Source organism: Falco rusticolus, chromosome 9 (genome assembly GCF_015220075.1).
Source record: "Falco rusticolus isolate bFalRus1 chromosome 9, bFalRus1.pri, whole genome shotgun sequence".
In the NCBI taxonomy this organism is placed as follows: Eukaryota; Metazoa; Chordata; class Aves; order Falconiformes; family Falconidae; genus Falco; species Falco rusticolus.
The window spans coordinates 33,372,311-33,394,785 of NC_051195.1; the positions used below are offsets into that span (position 1 = coordinate 33,372,311).

At 44.2% G+C, this 22,475-nt stretch overlaps 1 protein-coding gene across 2 annotated transcripts in view; it reads left to right on the forward strand.

The window, feature by feature from the left end:
- The first annotated feature begins 1,830 nt into the window (after positions 1–1,830).
- RBM20 (RNA binding motif protein 20) overlaps positions 1,831–22,475 on the forward strand; it is a 107,081-nt gene continuing 86,436 nt past the window's right edge. For both annotated transcript variants that reach the window (XM_037400671.1, XM_037400672.1), the window contains exon 1: positions 1,831–2,076. In XM_037400671.1, the coding sequence (XP_037256568.1) occupies positions 1,934–2,076 (143 nt within the window). In that variant the 5' untranslated portion in view covers positions 1,831–1,933. The remainder of the gene's footprint in view (positions 2,077–22,475) is intronic.

A 22,475-nucleotide genomic window follows, 5' to 3' on the forward strand; every position in this document is an offset into this window, starting at 1 on the left:
ATCCAGGGCCGTGCATTAGTGTCATAGCTGTGTTCTTGCTGCCCTCTGAGCCATGAGTCACCATCTTTCACTTCCTCAAATAATTACAGGCAGCAGAAAGTGTCTGTCGCTTGGTCTCTCAAGGGCTTTCTCCGCCCCTGTGATAAGAAGGAAATTCACACAAAGCCACTTTTTTCTGTAGATGATCAGTCGGCACCTGAGACTCACTTTAAACCTCAGGCAAAGATAGCACCGCATACTAAACTTTTTGTTTCCATGGATTGCCTCACCTGTCTGCCAGATCCTACCTTTCCTTTGCTGGAATATCACCCATCTGTTAGCGAAACAGCGCTGACCACCCCTTGGCCTTCGCTGAACCAGAAAACAATATTGCAAAATTTTCTTCCTTGGTGGAAAGGATGTGAACCTCTGTTGTTTGTCTTTCTCAGAAAACAGTGTGTGTAAGTTGATGTGTCTAAACGAGTACTGACTGCCATTTGTTTTTAGAAAGTGGGTTTGGTGTTGCGTTACTACTAAGTAGCTGTGCAACCAACATGTGGCCAGATTCTCTGCTGCCCTTGCACCTGGTTAGTGCTCCCCATCTGCAAAGTGCAAAGTACGTGATAAATGCAAGTAACTTAAAATTTTCCAGTCACTGGTGGTAGTATTTTGTACCCATTTACAAGGCTACATAACTTGTAAATGACTATGCCAGGTGCAGAGGGGAGGGGAACCTGACCCTCATCCAATATTAATCTTTCCCCTGAATTAGGATTAATTTTTCAAAGAAGCCGGGATGTTTCTGCTTTCCTTGGTGCGTGCATGCATGTGTGTGCGTATGTGTGTGTGCTGGGTAGAGGATGCATGGCATACAGAGGCAGTGCAGGAGTGAGTATCGAAATGGTCTTTGACTCAGCCCTCTCTAACAAAGCGTGTTAGAAAGGAAGCAAGAAGACCTGGAAGGAACGTTTTTGGTGTTGCTTGTTTGCCACGAGCAGTGCGAATTCTGTTCCACCAGTCCTCTGAAATGTCCTCCCAAAACCTGTGCAGGTAAAACCTTTTTGTCACATGGTGTCATCGTGGGGCGATTCCAACCCTTAGTCCCACGGGCAAAGCCTTGCTGGGTAGGTCTTGACCCCACCAAGGCAGGTCTTTGGAAGGGGGAGCCCAAGACTGGCAACCCTTTATTAAAAGCAGGTTCTTTGGTTGGGCCCAGACTGGGGTCGCTCTGTTACTCGAGGGGATTTGTATTGTCGGCCAGGGCAGGGGCACGCTCTCCTTCCCCGTTCCTATCGGCTGACAGAGCCTATGTCTGATAAATGACTAATAACATTTCTGCAGAGGTGTCACCGGCGGGGGATTAACGTGGTGCGCACGCTTTGCCCCCTGCCCTTGGGAAGGAGAAGGGGTCGGTGCTTGTCAGCCACGGCCCAAGCCAGCTGGCCGGTGCCGCCTGTGCCTCCCCTGCTGCCCCCAGGCCGAGCCCCGGGTACGGCCAGGTGCGCCCCGGGCCGCCCCCGGCACCGAGCCGCTTGTGCCGGCCGCCCCCCGGGGGTCTCCCCCGGCCCTCCCCCCCCCGGGCGGGGGTCCGTTCCGCCGGGCAGGTGCCGGCGGCGGGAGGCAGCGGGCCCGGCGCCCAGGTGGGGCCGGCGGCAGAGGCGCGGCCCGCGGCGGGGGGGGCTGGGGGTGCCGCCCGCCCCTCCGGCCCCGCCGAGGCTCCCGTGCGGCGCCGGCCGCCCCCGGCCGGTAGCGGCAGCCCTCCCGCAGGGCGGGCTCAGCCGCAGGACGCTGCCCGGCCCGCCGCCGCCAGCCCGGCCGCAGCCCGGCGGGGGGGGGGCGGCGGGGGGAGCGCGGTTGCCTCCAGGGCCGGTCCTCTGCCCCCGCCCTCCCGCCCTGCCGCCGCTGCGGAGGGCTGCGCGGCCAGCCGCGCCTCCCGCCGCCGGGGCCTCCCCGCATGGTCCCCGCCGCTGCCATGAGCCAGGCCCCGGTCCCCCGCGGCGCTGACCCGCCGGAGAGCGATGCCCGCAGCGGGGCCGCCAGCCGCGGCTCCGGCCGAGGGATGCCGCCGCCGCCCAGCCTGCCCCAGCTCCTCCACAAGTAAGAGCCGCCCTCGTTCCGCCGGGCCGGGCCGGGAGGGCGGGCGGGCGCGGGTGTCTCTCCCTCCCCGGCGGCGGTGCCCCCCTTCCCTCCCCCGCGGGCAGACTGACAGCCGGGCGGGCGGCGGGGCGCCCCGGCCCCTTGGCGGACGGTGCCCGGCGGGCTGAGCCTCGCCCCGCTGATGCGGGGCACCTATCTCTCCCCGAGGACCGGCCCCGGCCCCGCTCCCCGGCGCGGGCGTTCTGCCCGCAGGGCCGCCCGTGCCGCTTTCCCCAGGGCTGGCCTGGCACCGCATCTCGCCGGGGCCGGGGCCGCGCCGCTCGCTCGGGAAAGTTTCCTTCGCCCTTCGGGGGTGCCCGCCGTGCCCCGCCGTCCCCCGGCCTGCGGGCCGCCGCATCGCCGCCGAGCTCTCACGGGAAAAGTGACCTGTGCGGGAAAGGTGGAGGGCTCCTGGAGGAGGGCAGCGGGGCGGGCGGCGTTTTGCTGTTCCTTTCCGTGCGGGAAGAGGGGAAAAGTGCATTTGCTGCACAGATGTAGTGGTGCCCACCATAACTTTTCTGGGAAGCTGGAAGGCAAACCGAGCGCTCCATAGCTCGCGCGGGGAGCGTCAGGGACACAAGTGGATCCGTGCTGGTTCAAGATGCACCCTATCTTATTTTTCCCAATTTGAAACATGTTCAAAGAGATGGGGGCTTTTAACAGAGCCGTAAATCTCCTGGCGAACGCCCGGTTGCGGGGCCATTGTAATTGCCTTCTATTACTTTAAGGTTTGCTGCCAGAGCTTGGCGAGCAGGAGGCCAGGCGCAGCGCAGCGGCGTAGGTTGGGGAACGCTTTTGACATTCTGTCCCAGGCCAGCAGCCGGGCCGAGGCCGCGCTGGCCGCCAGGCAGGGCGCCGGTGTGACACAGCACCGGGAGCGGTGGCCCTGCCGCTGGGCTGGCGCTGCTGCCCGGCCACGAGCCCCGCAGCAAGGGCGCTGGCTTGGGCATCCTTTACCGCTTTGTCAACAAAACCCAACCGCGTAACTAACGGAGGAGACGCTGTCAGCTCTCTCCATTATGCTTGCAAAACACAGATGTGCATGTATATAAATACATGTGTGCATGTATGCTTGAACATTACAGCAAACTGAGCGTGAACGTTGTTTTAAGTTGGGAACCATGCTGTCTTTTACAAGTCTGTATGAAAGCGGACTTTTAAAGTTGCTGCAGAGCATGGCCCGTACATTTCTCGATGCTTGGTTTTCCTTTTGTCTGTTTGCTTTTAAATCATGTTTTGTGACTTCGTTGTGAAAACTTTAATGGTTTCTGTTATCCACGTTTTTATTCCTAATTGGAAATATAGACTTGGGAGTTTGCATTGAAACTGAAACATTAATGGTCACTTCCTAAGTCCGCTGGGCAGCTGCAGTGCTACATATGAATGATTTTGCAACCAGAAGGTAATTTATACCTACTCAAGATCAGTCTTAAATTTTAAACTAGTCTCTAAGGATGGCCCGTATTTTTTCACATTTATCAAGATTTCATGTGGATGTGTATTGCCAGTCAGATCGGCAAAGCTGCCGAGACTGCTTCATGGTTGTATTTCTCATGCGGCGCATACTATGTACAAAGGCATCATGGTTTTGCCAGTCATGCCTGCTAGCGAATTATAAGTAGGAAATCTTGACATGGTTTCCTTTTGAGCCTATCTTTAAGGGAAAGATTTGAGAGGGGTGCCATGTTCTGACTGTTTTTTTGTCATGGTAATGTGACACAGAATGGCAAATGTGGAACATCTCCATCTAAGGTCCTGCAACTCGATCGTACAGTTTTGTAACCGTGTGGCATAATTTGGTGTGTGCCTCTGTGTTTACCTGATGGTTAGTATATCTCCATGCGTCATTTAATTGGAAATGCAGGCAAATTATGTTTTGCTTTACTGCTAATAACTTGGTGCTTTGTAAGCTGAATTGGGTATTTGGTGATTGTTAGGAAGGGAGATGTTAGGGAATATCTTAAGTGGCTCTTCTGAATTGATTTCTAATATGCTAGAACAGGTATCATGACTGGCAAAATAGGATGGAAAGGAAAGCAGTGAGTCTTCTACAAAATGATGTTGCAGTTTCATTACTAGGAAAGAAAACACTGAGTTCTTTTCCCAAGCATTTTAATTTTCTTTGCTGGTTTTTTTTGGTTTTGTTTTTTTGTGGGTTCCGTTTTGTTTTTAACAATTGCCATCTTTTTGCTTTGTGAGCTGCAATAGCAAATGTGCAGTCGCAGAATGCTAATTGAGAGCCATGTAGGGCAGAATATTGTGTGGTATTGAACTGGATCTCTCTGTTTTAACACCGCTATTTTTCATTATACCACTTAAACTTTAAAAGTTCTACGGATTCCTTCTCTCTCCCCCTTAGTACTTTTGGCAGAAATTTTTGCAGATGTTAGGTGAAGACCAATATAATTTAAAAACATTGCTTCCTACGTGAGCAGCTGGTAAACTTTCACTGTGAATACTGAGTATTGAACAAGGATTAAAATTTAGCAAAACCGGAGATCTGAAATGTTTTTGGTAGCAGCTACATTGGCTAACTCATGCAAAGCAGGTAGCAGGTACCATGTTCTTTAAATGCCTCTCTTCTAACATTTGTAATGTAATTTTAATATTAAAATATAACTGAATCCCTAGTTTGAAATTCCCTGCTGATAGTACCCAAATACAGTAAGATATAAATTGAAATATGCTTTCTACATGTTGTATTTTCCTCCGAGTGACGTCGTTTCAGTTGATAATAAAGGTCCAATCGTAAGATTTACTGAGCAGTTAAAGCTTTCTATCTATGCAGGTTGTTGTGATGTTTGACGGGAAAATACTTTGTATTTTCCAAAAGTAAAAGCGTTATTGCATTCAACGTCCTTCAGTTGTAGAGCTGAGAATGGAAAGTTGGTGGAGAAGGGAAACCTGAATTTACAGACTAGAGAGGATGACTTGCAAAAACATGTGCTTGCTAATGAAATAAAGCAGAAGACTGAGAAGAAGAAGGACGGTTGTAATGGTGCTGGTTAGTGTTCGTAACTGGTTTGTACTGCGGTTGTGTGGAAGGAGTGGGAATGCAGGGTAGGGTCTGTAGTACCAGCGGGTGAAACAGGTGTGGGAAATCTCTGAAGAGACCTCAAGTATCTGTTCTGCACAGAAAGGTTTTAATGTGTTTTTGGAACTACTGGTTTATTTGCTCACCCGCGCCCCCCTCCCCCCTTCTGCTCTTAGGAGAAAATGTTTATTTATGATTTGGAGATTTTGTTTATAATTTGCAACTATGTTGCAAAATGTAATTTGTAGATGACAGCTCTGTGTGTGTGAGAACTTTTCGCACCTGCTGTTCCACGGCTGGAGTGCCCAAGCAGCATGAGAGCGCCCAGACTCCTATTAATAATCCCAGGTGTGTGATTCATGGCAGTCTGCTGGAGCAACTTGCTGGAAATAACTGAGAGAAGGGGCCGAGTGGTGACTGTGGGCTAACTATCAAGATGTTGCACAGAGAGTGCTTTCTCTGATAGTCCTCGCTTAAAACATGCCGCAAGTAAACTCCATAATTGTAGGAGACTTAATTGTATTGAAATGCAATCTCTTTGTATGTTTTGATGGTTGGTTGCGTGCTTCCAGTTCTAATGGTTTGTCATGGGTAATATCTGTCCACTGGAAATGGAGCAGTTTTTAACTCCCTGTGTTGATACAGGCGTGTACTTTTGTTTTACAGATTGAATAAAGACGTCTTAAAACAATGGGGGGAAAACCAAAGTAAATATTTTTTTTCATAAGGGGTTGTGCCCTGGAGATTTTGAGCTCTTCTGGAAGGAAGATGGAATTTCCAACATCTGCGCCCGAGTTGTCATCAGTTTGTGCCGGTTCTGGGGGCAGACAGGAGTAAGCAGGCTGGTGCTGAATACTTTGAGTCCTTTATTTCCTATAGCAGCGAGGAGGAAACTTGTGGGGGAAAATAACCTCCAACTTTATTTTTTTTTAAACTTAAACCCCTTATGTTAAACATGCTTTTTGATTTGCTTCCTTGTGCATTTATTTCATGTAAAGTGTGGGATTTTCTTTTCCATTTTTCTTTCTTTCCCCCCCCCCCCCCCCCCCCCCCCCCCAAGTCAGGGTCTCTCAGGAGGGATAAAATATGAAATGTACTCCCATTATATACATTAGTCACGGCAAATAGTTTGGCATATATGGCAAAGGCTAAACTGATACTTAACAAGGGGATATTAGGAGAAACACTGGTTTTACTGTTTCTCTTCTTACTGTTACTGATCCAGGCTTTTCATATTTATTTGCCTTTTAAAGTACATCTCCAAAATCTGTGTTGCTTCCCTGGCCAACAGAGCTCTGGAAACTCATGGAGTTTGTGTTGTAATAACTTTAACAGCCCTGAATGGAGATGAAAACAAAACAGAAAGTGCTGTAGCTGTCTGAGCTGAGAAGCTTTACCAAAATAAGGGGCAGGAGCTGGAAAATCAGCCTGCACGGTGTGGGACTTGCCAGAAAATGTGGGAACTAAACCCGTGTTATGAAACTCCTCCTTGGTTTGCCATTCATCGTTTCTGTATCTTATGAAACTAACATCGAGGGAACCTCAGTTTTCTTGGAGTTGTCTGGCTCCTTGCTGTGTAGTTATTGAGGCTTTTCTTAGACCTCACCTGATGTTAAAATCACATTAAACTGTGTGTACCAAATGTGTGTGCGCATGGGAGGGCAGGGACAGCAATACTGTAGGGGGTGCTTCAGTTTTAAGTTTTAGTTGCTTACAAAAAATAGCATCAGCGATGATAATTACCTTCAAGTCAGGTAATTAGAAGTTCTCTTTCTCTTAACATTTCCTTTTCTTAATATTTCTCACTTGAAACACTTTTTTTCTTTTTTTAAATGTAAACCAGTGACGCCTGCTGTATATCAGGTGAGACCCAGAGCTTAAAGATACATTAATCATATCAATGCTTTCTGTTTTAAAGAAAAATGCCTGAAAGTGTGGGTTTCTTTGTCTTGAACTCTTTTGCGTTGGTTTGGGTTTTTTTTGTTTTGTTTTGTTTTTTAAACTGTCATTTAAAACCTGACAGCTTATTGGCAGAAAAACACAAAAAAAGTTGAATTTGAGGCTTGAAGAGGGAGCACAGAGGTACAGACTGGAAAGGGGTCAGAAAAAAGAATTTAGAAGGAATGCCTTGCATACGAACATCTCATGTAATCTGGCTTGAGTTATCAGTTATCAATCAATTCTTAGTTGCCTGGAAATGTCAAAATTCTTTCACATATTTTAGTGGAGAGAGAGTTAACAGCAGTGATATCAACTTTAGTAAAAAGTTAGATAAGATGTAAAATAAGATGTACTTTATAAGAAGCAATGTAATAAGTGGGTTTTGGACCACAACACATGGCAATGGAGTCCTCTTTACTGAAACGAAGTTCCCTGGATGTTGCTTTTTTATTGGAAATTTAATACTAGTGTTCCCATCAATGGGAAGACTGGGAAATGTGTTCTTTTGTTTTTCCTCTTAATTCAGCCCTTGACCCTTCAAAGCTGCATGCTGCTGAGTAGCTAGGTGTGACACCTGCTGAGCTACTGCTAAGCTGTAGTGATGATGCTAGAATCTTCTGACCCCCCCTGGAGGAAGAGAAAATGAAGATGGGTAAAAAACTCAATACCTTTTAGTTCTGATCCTTTCTGGGGGCTGTCAAAATGAGAGGAACTAGATCTTCAGAGATATATTTGTACTTCATAGAGGACTTCAGAAATTTATTTAGGAGAGTAAAAATGGACTGTTTGCATGAAATAATAATTTTAGTCACTTTAAAACACCCCTTCAAACAGAATCTGCTTTTTCTGAAGAGTAAGCTGTCTTGATTTTTTTTTATTGTTTAAACGAACTTCTTTGATCTGATTTGCGGCTAGACACTTTATCAGACTGACCTTATTCTCCTCAATATACTCACCCCATTTTCCCCCCTCTTCATCCTTTGTAACATTTTATAGTTGACTTAAGGATGTAATCGCTCTTTTAGCCTCTGCCCCTCTATGTCCAGCTGCTTTCTTTTTGTCACGCTAATGACTGGTCACAGTGAAGCTGTTGCTTGACACGCTGAGTGAAACCAGAAAACCTGCCCCTTTGGGTTTTAGAAAGGTTTAATATCTGTCTTGTTCTGACAACTCCAGCCTAGCCTGTTTTACAAATGTCTCTTGCCAATTTAGAAAAAATGCCAAATAAAAGCATTGGGTATTCTGTTGCAGGAAGGGGGCAAAGGCTTGTTTTCTTAAAGGATCAGTATTTATGTCTGCACAGACAATTATTTTGTTGCAGGCTTACTGCATTTGTGGTGTGTGTGCACGTGTGCATGTGCACTAAATGATGCTGTTCAGATTTGTCCTCCATCACCTCTGTTGTTTAAGGATATGCAGGTGGCTCACCAGCCTTTGCAGAATGCTCCAAAGATGCCACGAGCCCTGCCTGACTCTGGGGATGATATGAATCTGAGCTATACTGGTTGTGAAGTGTAGTCCATCTCCTGCATGGTTTTAACTTCAAAGCCTGTGTTACATGAAATGTTAATGATGGTGACTGCTTTAAGAGGGATGGGAGAATATTCTGCTTCATCACTTCTGGATATTTTTCTTACTAGGAGAAGACAGGGACAGGATAAGGAAGTGTTTAACTCCTGTTCCCTCGAGTAATGTCTTCTGCTGGCCAGGAAGGACAGAGAAAATGGTATTGTGGGCAGGTTATAAGCAAACTCCCTGGCTGATTTCTGATCACCTGGTCCCTTCCCTGGCTTACTGGCTTTTGAGATACCAAAAGCATCTGATGTTATCTAGTCTGAGCTTTCCTTAACTTGCCATAGAACTTGCAGTGTTCTGTACAGTAGGCTGCAGTGTATTAGAATTCAGGCAATGTAAAATGTCTTGAATTTGATAATGTCAAAAGCTACAGTTTTACGTGTCGTGGCTTTTTTCCTGAAGGGGAGGAGGCGTGAGTGATGGTGTCTGTGAGCTAGGGCCACTTCTTTGGAAATGTGTGGGAGTTGCTTTTGCTTTTTTACTTACATTTGAATCTTTGTTTTAAGAAATAGACTGTAAGTACCCCTGCAACAAGTGGCTTGATGGCTGGCGGTTCCTTTACTGAGACAATAAATACTCTTCTGTGGTCTTTTGCATATTGTATAATTGAAAAGCAGCAGTAAATTGACCACAGTCTGTTTCTGCAGTAAGAAATACTAGTTCTGTCTCTGCTGATTAACATGTTCTCCTCTTGGGGGAAGATGTGCTGAGCAATTTTATTAGTTTGATGACACAACAGGTCATTACACTGACCAACTTTTATTGTACTCTTTCTGGCCTCATTTTTTAAAAAAGCTGTAAAAGAAAATTGCAAAATACTTATTGAGAACAAAATGCCGTATAATGCTTGAATAGTCTTTTTCACCCTTCTTCATGGAACTAGAACTCACCTGGAACTAGAGTGAGGGCAGATTAATTTCTGGTGCAGAGAAGTTTGCTCCACTTTCTGCAGACCTGGGCATCGCTATGTATGTGTGTGGTTTGCAGTCTGGATGCTACTCCAGAGATTGTCAGGGATTTCCTCTGCTCCCTCCCATAACATTCTTTGTCAAGGATTATGCGTAATTCAAACTGAGGATGGGATTTGGAGGAAAAATGACTCTTTGTCTCCTGAAACCATAGAGAGAAATATTAACAAACTAAGGTGAGATTTTTTTTCAGCCCTAGGCTCCTCTTATCTTCCAAACTCTTCCATTAACACATCTTAACATTTACACCGCTGCTATCCATGTGCTCTGCGCCATCCATTTGTGCCCCACTCATGGCACATTCTTGTAAGGTCACCTACAGCTTTCCACTGTCCCGCCAGCTGACAACCAAACATTGGGCTCTCTTCTTTATTTACTGCTTCATTCAAGGTCACTATTCTATCCTGTAGCAACACCTTCTCCTCACGGTTCAGGCAGTGCTTACCCTTTTGCTGGCATCTTTCTGTTGACTCTTTTTGAGGTGGCTCAAGACATTTGCCTCAGGTTACTCTGATGTGCATTGCGCTTAGGAAAGGGTCATTGATGTGTCTAGAAATGAACATGTTTGTAAGTAATACAGAAGAATAGTGGTTGATAGGGATGGTGTTTTTAGATCCCTCTGTTGGCAGCATGGGCAAACAGGTTCATAGGTGGTGTAAACAAAAGAGCAAAAGTTCTGCTGTACTTGAATCAAAGTCAACTCTTGTATTTTCTGCACTGGTTTGGATATTATTTGAATGTACCTTCCCTTTTCCAGCTTCTGGTGAATTAAAAAGTGCTAACTAACTACTTCAAATCTGGCAGCAAAATTTAAGTTAATCACTTATCAGTGGATCTTTGGTAGATCAGACTTCTAAAGACAACGAATCATTACTGTTCAACCTAGGTTTTGTAGGTTTTCTGTGTTGCAAAGTATTAAAGGATTGAATTTCCTTCCCCTCCCCCCCCCCAAAAAAAAAGCAGTAAAATGGAAATTTATCAGGGCTTGAAGGAATTTAGCCATTTTGTTTAGATGGCTAAAGTATATCTATGCAGAATGAAGTAACATGTCTCATATATTACATAAATATGTTAGGTGGCCAAGCCAGTTTGCTTGTCAGGGGTAAAAAAGACTTAAAATCCTCTTTGGATGGAGTGTATATACTTTAAGACTGATCTTGCAAAACTGTATTCATACACGTGAAGATTATTTATGTGTTCAAGGCTTTAGAGGATCGTATCCTTTCATCTAAGTCTGCAAGGTTTCATGACTATTGACTGCTTGGGTTTGGTGGCTTTATTTTTTGGCCAGGTCACTAGGCATCCTGCACAGAAATGTTAAGAACAGTGATTGCTGATAGGAGCGATCTGGTAGAGTAGAAGCCAAAGAAAATAATAGGAAGGTACCTTGTGTTCCAGCACTGAAACTTCTCTTTTAAAAGAGAGCATGGAGCTGTGCAGGGAGGAAGTGTGGATCCATGCCTCTTTGTGCTTCTGAATAGCGTATTAATGGTCTGACGTGTTTTAAAACCAGTACTCTGGGGTGTGAAATCCTCACTAGCTACAGGGGTTTGTAGAGTCGGGCATGGAGAGGGATTTACAAAGAGCCCATCAACTCCTCTGTGCAGTGCTGCACTGACAGGTGTCCATCACTGCTGTCTTCAATTTGTGCTGAGCATTTGGGAGAAAAAAGGCACGGTCTTACATCTCTTGTCTAAGTTGGCTACTTGCTTTGTTTTCCATGTAAGTTCTCAGGGTTTGGTTTTTTTGGTTTTGGGTTTGTTTTGCTGTTGTTGTTTTGTTTTGTTTTGTTGTTGTTACATTTGCTACAGGAATAACATGAAAGTAACATAGAATTTTGTGTTATTTCCCCTATACTCAAAGGAGCTTTTATAAATTTTATGAAGATCCCATTTTATCTGAATCCATATGGCAAGGACATAAACTATTAGCAACTAAGATTACTTTATGGATTGCTGGCATAATTTACAGGAGGAATCTGCTCTAAACTGCCAGACAACCATTTGTAACCTTTTCTGTACAACATACTGTCTCTTACTGTGAATTTTGGCAGTCCTTGGCATTGCTGTGTTTGTAGTCTCCTCCTGCTCTGTAGAATATAAGACTTTTACACAAAGATACAAGCACACAGAAAAGAGACCCCTCCCCCCATTTCTTATTGATCTGTTTAATATGATAGATTTTTCTTTTGTGTGTCCTTCTTTGATGCATTAAAACCTACTGTTTTGCTTTGGCGCTTCTATAATTTCAAGCTGTATTATATGAAAGTTGGTAGCAGTGTTCCAAAGCCGAAGACTTGATTGGCAAGTTTTAGCTGTGAGTAAATTTTCACAGCTGATCCATAAATCCCCGACAGACCATTAGGAGCTTCAGAGCGGCTCTGGCAAGCTCCCCTACAATAATTGTAGTTTTAAGTTTGTTATATTTAGGTTTCTCACCTCTTAGCTGGATGCCAGGGGGACCTCACTGGAAGCAAAGCAGCCCTGTGTCTACTTTTCCTTCCAAGTTGGCAGTTTGTACAAGGAGCACGGCGTGGGAGAAGGGCTTGCAGGTTGACTCCCAGTGGTCAAGGCAGAGACTGGCTGAGTGTGTGACTTGTGACAAATGCGTCCCAGATCTGGGGTTCAGCGTTCCAGTAATTCAAGGAGACTTGGAGTACATCATTTCTCACCCCCCACCTCCAGCCCCTGCTCTTAAGAAATAACAGATTCATCAAGGGAGGCAGAAAAAATGCTTCTTCAGGCTTAAACATGGCAGAGTTGTATATCACTCTGTGAGACTCTTAATTTAAATTCCCTGAGGTAATTGTACTTATCTATCTGTAGCGAAGCTGGCAGAGTGACCAGAATTCGGGAGTGACTGCTGCTGTCAGAACAGAACTGCATGGGTTGAGAGTGGTGAGAGCAGCAGGCGTTTCTTCTGGGTGCCAGGGTTCGATGGTAACGATGTTCTGGATCCAGCTGGAAGCCTTGCTTTGAGACCACATCCCCTTTAGTCTCATTGCTGTATAATTATGCAGTAAAATCAGTGCTATAGTGACTGTATTTTGCATCTTTGATAACCCTGGAGAATGCTTCTTATATACTAGGGCCCCAGTGGGCAGCCGAATAAAGCCAGAGGAGAGGTTCCTATTGTTCGCCGGGCTTTGGATCCTGCTGGAAGGTCTCTGGAAGCAAACTCAGGCTTGGCTGCTTGTTTGAGCAATTAATGAATATGTTTCCTTCTGAAATCTGAACGGCTTTGCCAAGGATGTACTTGCCATTTGGTGGAGTCTGGTGTCTTACTTTGTTGAAGGGGCAAGGGGACTGTTTAGAAGGGTGTGTCTACATGGTAAGCTCTTACAAAGGGATTTTTTTTTCCGTTTCTAGAAGAGGGAAAGATAAATTGTATACCTTTATCCTCTGCTGCGTAAAACCAGCCTCTCATACCTGTAACCCATTAATCGTTTCTTTACACAGGAGGGTGATAGAGAAGCATCATCTAAACTATTTATGAAAAGGAAAGGAAGAAGAATTGGTGGTGGTCTTTTGATCTTATTTACAATTATATATATATATTTATTTTTTAGAGCAAGAAAAGCAGAAAGTTCATTCATATTAAAAGCTCTTTCAAACAAAAATTCCTTCATGTTAAATTTTAATTTAGGAGGACAAGAAACTTTGTTGATTAGGGTCTTGTTAGGATAAGGATAGAGCAAGTAACTATAAATAGTGATACAGTGAGTGATGATCTCGCCCTACAAACTTTGTGTTGAACTTAAGCAGGAGAAAGTAAAAATATCAGCTGCCAACCTTCTTGCAAGGAGGCATCTCTGATTAAAATAAAGGGATTTTCAGTAAAAGAAATGGAATCAGTCAACAATTTAGTCCTTAGTTTCAAGTGCTTTAAATTCATTTGATGGAAGAAGTCAAGTGGAAGATGTCATTCCTGTGGTGGGAATAGAGTGCTGTTGATGCCTGGGCCAGTTTTAAGCCTGACACTTAAACTAGAAATGCTAGGAGTGATAAGAGTAAATGAGCTAATTACATGTGTGCAAATGAAATTCAGAGCATGCTTCAGCAGCAAGGAAAGACAACACCTTTCATCTGTATATTATAATGGAAAAAAGTTTTCAGAACAATATGGAACTTCTAGCATGAGTTGGTATTGGAATAGGATAGTGGGAAAAAAATACAGTAATTGAAAATGCAAAACAGTGTTCAGATTAAAAAGAAAAGATACCAGTTATATGGGTGTAAGCAAACTACATACATCTTCCTCTGTTCACCTGCGTAAGTGTTGTGCTCTGCTTCATTTCCTCAAGAACTGAATGGATGGGAAGCAGGTCACAAAGAGGACAGTATGGAACTCCTACGCTTTTGGGCAAACAGTTCATTAGATAAGAATGGCAGAGCACCCCTGCCTAGTAATTGCTGACCGGCAGGATCTTAATGCAAGCTTCCGTTAACTCACATTGCATCTCCCTGGCAAATAAAATTTGCAAGTGCTTATTCACAGAAGTAGCTGGAGTGAATCAATGACCAGTTTTTTACACACGTAAGAGGCTTACAGGTGGAGCCAGGCAGAGCCTAAATGACTATAATTAAAGGCTAAACATAAGAGGGGGTGGATGAATCTAGAGCCTTATTGCTGGTTGTTGCTCTAAAATACAAGGAAGGGAACGCAACTGCGGAGGATGAGAGGAGAGTTTAGCAGGCTTGTTTTCGCTGCAGGGTTAACTCAGACTCCTGCCTAGGTTTTAACCGTTACCGTCTAGCAAGCAAAATTAGTCATAGTTAAAAAGGTGCTTTTGAGACCGCTGAGGATTTTGGGGAGAATCTGATCTTCACCTGGATAGCTGACACTTTGGGAAGAATATGTTGGAGAGCAATCTGCATGCTGGTTATCCTGCATTTCCACCATTTCCTGAAGGACAGGAGAGTTCTCCATGGGATGCTATTGACCAGGAAGTGCTTCAGCCCTGCCCCGCTGTGCGAATTTGCCAGAGCGAAGCAGTGTTGAATGGGTTGGGACCTGCTGTGGGCAAGCTTCTGCTTGGGTTGGAAAAGTCAGAGATATGCAGGAAGCTGAAGCGTGTGGGGGAGCCAGGCCCAGAAGAAAAATTAATCTTTCTTTATGTGGGGAAAAGCCTATGTAGTTCTCCCCAACTTCTTTGGGAGAGCCTAGGCGTTATGCCGGCATTAAGTCAAGAAACTTTTCCTTCCTCCCCTTTCTGCAATGTAGTCTTGGTCTAGCTGGTATAGTTTTCTTTTCCAGCTATTAGTTAAAATGAGACTGAAGTTAAACTTATCTCGTTTCAAACTCAAGTCATTTGATTTTCCTTCCTCGTGAGCAGAAAGAAGCATACTTACTACAACTTTAGTAATTGCAAGAGGGAACTGATGGGAAAAGTAAGTAAGCGTCTTTCGCTATGTGGATGTTATTCACCTGGGAAGTGGATGGGGCAGTCGTGAGGTTCTCCAGCTTGCGTATGTGTTTTTGAGAGTACAAGTGATTTGCAGAAACAAACCAGAACTTTTTCCTGATTGAAAGGGTGCCTAGACTTATCTAGGGCTACAGCGGGATATTAATAGAACATACTGCATTTCCTTTGCATAAAAATACGAAGGGCACTTTGCTGAGAAAAAATCCTGCTGTGCCTTTCTGTCTTTGGGACCAGCTCATCACCCAGCTAAAATTAAAAGGTGAAGTCAGGCAGTTCTTGCCCTCTATTTTTAAACTGCTTCAGCATATGCATGTGAGTGTGAAATCTTTCTTTAGGCTTCTCTTAACTTAATTACCTACTTATTCAAAATATTCTCATCTCAAATTGCTGAGCTATAATTATATTAATCTTTTCTGTGGACACACTTTAGCTACTTGATATTTGTTTAATTAGTTTTATGCTTAATTTGTAGTTCTGTGGTTACATACAGTGATGGAACCCTCGTGCTAAGTATTTAAAATCTATTTTGATCTGCTAAAAAATTAGCAAGTAGATGATGGTTTTGCATATCTGGTCCATGTTTTTCTTCTGGAAAATATGATGAGGAAGTCCACTTAAAAAAACCCAAACACCAAACAGTAAAATGGATTCAATGAATTTCGTTTGACCTTAATAACAGAAAGTTACATAATAACTGAAATGTTTTGTTACACTTTCATTTCTTCAGATCTTATGTTCTGTGCAAACTTGTTCCTATTTTATTTTGTTTATAAGCCTTTTCTTTCATTTGGGTGGAAGGGGTGTTGTGGCCCTAGCACAGGAGGTGCAGTAGAACTGTTTATAAACCATAGATTTGTCCCTTTTCTCTGCTGATTTGGAGATACTAAATTTTCCTTCCTGCATTTCAGTGGATCTATGAAAACTCCCCGTCAACCACCTTTGTAATTAAATTGAGCCCTCTCTGCTTGAGCAGAGAAATGTTTTCCAGTCTCCGAGTTTCAGCCTGCAGAGGGTGTGCTTTCCTCCTCCAAACCATCATCTCCCAGCGCAGCGGGTAATGCACCTGCCCTTAGCACCGCGCTGCGCACCCGGCGTTGCACCCAGAGGTACGAAGGGAAAAGGGCATCTGCCCATCTCTGTCCCCTGTGACATCTGTCCTTCAATTTCTTTGACTGTCAGCCATTTGAAGCACAGGCGGTGGGACTGCTTCCCAGCTGACCCCTTTCACAGCGAAAAGGACACTCCTGAGAGAACACAGTGTTTCTTTGCATCGTCTTCTGGGACTGGCTGTCCATCCTAAACATAGTACAAAATGGAGATACGTGCGTTTTCTGTCTCAGTCTTTTCCTGGTTCCTTTGCTTTTGTCAGTGGGAGCAGCTGTGGTGTCGGAGATCTTGGGAGAGCTTTCCCCGCAGTTTCCAGTGTCTGGCCAAGCAGTGATCAGGCTCCGCTCTGCTGGGTCGTTTGTGTGTTGTCAGGTACCTGAAGCTGGATGAAGTGGTAAGTTTTGAAAGGCGTTGCCTTCAGCATCCACATGTTCCTGGAGCACGCGTATGGGAGTCTGTATGGAGTCCTGCCTTTGACAACTAAATAAGTAAACGGTCTGCTGCAAACTGGCTTTAGGGTGGCTGGTACCTGGGGACCGCACTAAGTGTGGTTACGTCTCCCCAGGCAAATCCCACGTGCTGTTGATCTGACTCCCTCTCCTGCTTACCAGAAATACCAGAGACTTCATAGGTTTGGGTGTTAGGTGACAGCGTGTTTGTATTGCTGGTGAGAAACATGTTGCTATTCACGGGGTTTAGTGGCAGTCTAGTTAGATAGCTAGACAGTGATGTTAAGTAACACAAACCTGGAGCCACAGTCTTTTGGACACATCTTCCCATGCCAATCTTGGTGCTTGGAACAGTTTGCCCATTAATTTGTTCCAAGCTTCCAGCCCCTGCCTGCCCTCTCCAGAAAACCCTTGGCAAACCATCTCTTCTGTAAATCCTCCTGCCTCAGCTGGCCACTGCCCCTCTGTTCACGCTGCCCTGTCCTGTTGCCCATTTTTGACTTCAAACTGAAAATTTGTCAGCACAGAGGTTGATGTGGGCATTTTACATCTTGTAAGGAAAAAGACACGGACCCCTTATTCTTTCAGAAATGAAGAGTTGCATTTTAAGACTCAAATATGAACATGATGTTCACTGAGACAGTGGGGTTTTTTATAAGGCTAATTATATTAATAGATTTTCTTTTCTGCAACTGAAGACTATAGTCCAATATTAGAAATGCTGCACTAACCATACCAGCAGAACTGCTGCTGCTCTCTGCATCTACTGCTGCTCTTTAGCTTTCAACACTGATTGGGTTTTGTATGTTTGTCTTTGTAAATGGACATAGTTATTGCATATTAGTGAAACACGTTTGACACAAGCATCTTGACAAACGCAGTGGGTTTTAACGGTGTTCACATATTTCTGTGCTTGAAATGGAGCCAGAAGAATTTGTCCTCTGGAATCTTACATTATGTTTTGGCTGTTGGAAATGGAGCACCTGACAGCATTAAGCTATCAGAAGGATTTCCAGTCATGGGCAAGCAGCCATTATGTATATGTTAATCCACAGTAGGAGATTTGGACAGCTTTTGATTTACTAGTGCTCATCTGTTCAATATCAGCTGGAGATCAGCACAGCAGTTAACTTTAAAATTGATTGAAGAATACTGAAAGGGAAAGAAGAATTTTATGGGTACGAAGCAAATCTAGTAGAATTGCTAATTGTGCTTCTAGATTATCTTAAAAGTGCTCTTCTCAAGGTGGCTTAAGGACTGTGTTGTAATTGCTACGCCTGTTTAAAAATATGTTACTGGCTTTGTCTTATTTTAAAGCAGACATTTTAAATTCTCTACTGTCCTTTTCAGTAGATTGGATTAAATAATTGGAGAACTAGAAACTCTATCCATTTTTTAGGAGGTTGAGCATTTATACATTTGAATGCTGCAGAGTTTACATGAACAGATTGATTAGCTGAGCTAAACGTACCGTTTTAGAACTAGACTATAAAAATTTTTGGCTCTTTTCATATTGTGGCTTGAAATAGTTTTAATAGCACTTTATTTGAAGAATTTGAAGCATCCTTGGTTTTATTTCCAAGAACGGTACATGAAATATATTTATTTAAGTGTGTTATAAAACTAAAGAGCCAGGTCATGAAGGGGTGTTCACTAAGACATATAAAAGTAATACAAAGATTCCTGTCGTGATCTCATAACAAAACAAGAGGAGATAACTTTGTGTAGCATGTCATGCAGGTGGAATAGAAAACACCTATGTCAACATTAGTAATACAGATGTATGTAATAGTGTCAACATTTTTATGTGCGCATGGTTTTTTGGGGGGTGTGTGTGTGTTTGTGCACTTATATAGAGTTTTATTTATTTAAGGAATTCCTATTTTAGAAATCATTCACAATTTTAGCTATTAATATTGCTAACCTTTCCCAGCATATAAATACTCCATCGTGGTCCCCCACACAGCTGTTGTGTCCTCCAAAAAGACCTGTGCTCCTTTAAACAGGGAATTGGGTAAAAATGGTGTTAGGACAATGATGTATATAATAAACTGTATTGTCCAAAAGGTCAGTTGGTTTCTTACTACATTGCTGGGGCAGTCTGGGTGAAAGCATTGACATGATGGAAACTATCTTTATATTCTCAGGGTGTGATTTTAAAAACAGACAGACTTGAACTGTTCCACATCTTCCCCCCCAGCTCCTGGCTTTTCTGTCAGTTGAGATTCCAGGTTATCACGCGGCCCATGGAGTGACCTAACTTTTACAGCAGCTTCTTTAAGATCAGATAAAAATCGGTAAAACCTTCAATAGGTTTTGCCACATTTGTAATAAATTTGTGACGAGGTTAGCCTGACCTGACTGTTTGGAGGGTTGGGGATTGTGGAAGAGTTGAGAATGTCATATGAGCATGGCTTTGTATAGGGAGTGCATGTGTACAAATGTGTATGTTTTCTTGAGCTGTGGATAATAACCCTGTTGCATATCTCCTTAGGGATGCTGAAGTCTTGAGAGTAAAATGGGAATGGCTGCCTGGGAAAGCCAGTCCAGAGGTTTTATTTGCTGAGCATTCCGCAGGTTGCCCTGTGAAGGGCTTGGCTTTGTCTTTCTGGAAAAAAATATCTCAAGGAGCATGGTGGGATGTATCAGCCCAGGGCGATCTGTGAAGGGGATCCACTGTGAAACTAAACTGCTGTGTGTTGTTGACCCTTGTTGGCTTTCAGCCATGGAGCAAGTTTCACAGAAATGGATCTAAGTGCTGTTGTATAAACTTTGCTTCGCATGTCAGAAGTGGTGCTAGTCCCTTGCTGGCAAGGAGCATGTCTGGCTTCTCTTGGAAGTGAGAGCGAGCCCTGCCGCACACGCATCATGGGCCAGAAATAACATAGGATGCTGGGCATTCCTGATGGGAAAAGTGGGTGATACTAAAGGCAACTGCGACTATACAAAACCCAGTGTTTAGCTGCTGAGTTGCTCTCCGGTGCATTCTTCAGGCAGTGTTTCTTTTCAGCAGCTGACCATGAGCAGTTTTTTCTGCCTCTGCTAGCACAGGAATAACATATAGCACAGCAATAACATACAGCACAGCAATAACCTATAAGCCCCCATGACTGCAGTGGCTCTGTCCGCTGCCAGCCTGTCCCACCCACTCGCTGAGCTGTTTGGGGCAGTGACCTTAAATTTCGGTGTTGCTGTCAAATACCATCACACTTTTGAATCTCACTGCATACCTGACACAAGCTGCTCAGCAGTCACTGGGTTATCTTCAAATCACCTTGCTCTATCCCAGTATGGTTTCCCTGGGCTAACTAATCCACTGCAGGGATGGATTTAGCAAGACAACTTATCAGTGTACATTTGCATTGATATATAATTGGTTAAGGATATAAGCTGAAATTCAAATTTGTACTTAGATATGGTTTTTATTAAAAACAATATCCTACTTAGGATTTCAGTAGTGTATTTTACAAATCACCCTTCAGATACTCTTTCTGGAGCTCAGATGGTTACGTTATAAATGAAGAACGGATTCAGGAGGCTTCACAGTATTAGTGATTATCTTATAATGTTTTCCAGATGGCAGAACATGATGTAATCCATACTGTCCTGTTTGTTCCACTGCACTGTATACTCTGTCATACCCAGTAAGTAACTGAGAGACTTTAAGAAGCTCATCAGGCTGTTATGACGATAGCTGGTTAATCCAAATGTTCTTTAGTACGCTATGAAAACTTCAGATTAACAAATCACTTGTTGGTGAGCGCAGGAAGATTGATTGCTACTCGAAGCTCTGCAAGAACTAGATACGCAACTTGGATTAGTTTAGCTCAAGCTACGCTTTGGTGAATGAGTTCCATTTTCCTCAGGGCTATGAAGTAGTTTACATCTGCTCAATTGTAAATTTCTCTAGCAGCACTGGGTAGTTTTGATTTGGAGATTTCTTTGGAGAAGCGATGGGAATGTTTATTTGTCGTTGTTTGCATTGATCTGAAATAAAACCACAGCACTAGCATCACTGGTTGCGTGGGCATAGTGGCTAAGGTCAAATTAATGGCAGCTTGCAGTTGCTCGTAATTCTGCCAGTGTTCGTGCAATAATGTTGTTTACTAACTGTGCTTTTATTAGGCTGACAGACCATCATTTGAATGGCAAACCCATCAAATTTAAGTAGGCACTTAGCTCAGGATTTTCTCAGCATTAATTGAAGGCGCCAGGGGTACTGTGCTGGGACAGGTGCAGCCTTGCTGCGCAGAGGCAGGATTTGAGGACTACATGGGGAACGAAAGCTCCCTGTGCATCCTGAGATCCAGCTGTGTAGGGTTTCTCACTTCAACTCACATCCAAGAAGTCTTCAAGGGAGATTAGGGCTGGGGTAGGAGGTTTCAGTCCTCTGGCAGTTGTCCTGTAGAGTAGGTTTTGTAGGCACTTATTCAGGCTCTCATACCCTTTGGTTAAGCCCAGAAACATGGGATGGAGAGAAGAATAGCAAAAGAGGCGTAAATACATGGTAGTAACTTGCTTCTGGAAGGGAGGAGAAAATTTAAAAGTGGGTTTAGTATCTTGTGTCTGTCTCATCATCCACAGAGCAGCTGTCCATAGGTTGCCATTGGTAGGACACAGATCGCTGAGCTCGTTGATCTGATCTGGCATGGCACCTTCTGCCCTGTCTGTATGCGTTCAGGCAAGGTTGGAACAGGAGCCGAGAAACACTGGGAAGAAGAGTGGTTTCCAACCAGTTGTCATTTTGATGGTTGTGCCATGTTTGTTTGTGGTGGTGTTGTACACAGTGACTTCCTCATCTGGTTTTTATCATGCCTGGCATGGCTTGGCTGGTAGCTGGTTTTGGTTTTCATTTATCGTGTCTCTGGGGAATTCCACAGTTCAGTGTCAAAACATCCCCTCGTAGGGGAGGAGGAGGAGAGGTTTACATGATACACATGTCTCATTTCACAGTTGCCTGATGATCTCCAGTTTGGCTGCTTGCAAGGAGCATTCGTTCGTCATAGTCCCTCAGTCCAGGCTCATTTATCAACTCAAGCTGTCCTTGCTTGCTGCGGAGTTGCTGGTGATTAATGTGCTTTGCTGTCCTGATTTCTACGGCTTGTCCTGTGAAACAAAATTAATGACAGTGGCTTTTGGAAACTGAGGAGCAGCAGAAAGCTAATTACATTTTTCATTAAATATTCCTACCCGAGTCCAGGGGAACGGCTGTGATGCTCGGTTTTACACAGCCTCTTTGCCTCTTTCTCTGCATCTTTTTCAAAGAGTATATGGAAAATGGGCTCACCAGTGAAATAAGGGCTGGGAGAGTGGACGGAGGAAGGGAAAGAGTCCTGAAAGGATGGTATTTTCATGCCTTTCTTCCACAGCCCCTCTTTTTTCCTCCCCTACTGCTCAGCAACTTTTCTTGCAGGCTTCCTCCCACACAAAACCTTTCTAGTCCTGCTGATGCCCTGTCATGTCCTAATCTGACAGATCCCTAGTTTCTACTCTACCAAACTTTCTTTAGTTTTAAGCTTTTTCTGTAAGAATAGGCTGCTTCTTCCTCAACAGCTAAACCTTGTATATAAATTACAAAGAAGAAATATCCATTGCTTTTTCCTGTTTGCAAGAAATGCCGTAGAAAATCACAGCAGATTTGGTACCTTGGAAAGGTTTTTGCTCGGTTCAGCTCGCTGACTTGGTTTAAGGTGGTGGGAATGGAAATTGAGCATTTGTTTGTCTGGAAGAGGTCAGAGATTTTCCAAGCTGGTAAAGAGGAAGCTTTATGTTCTGGAAATGTAACATTTATCAAAGGGCTGAAAATGCTTTATTAGCAGTGGCTTTCTAGCACTGTACGGTCTCTGCTCCAAAAAAAATTG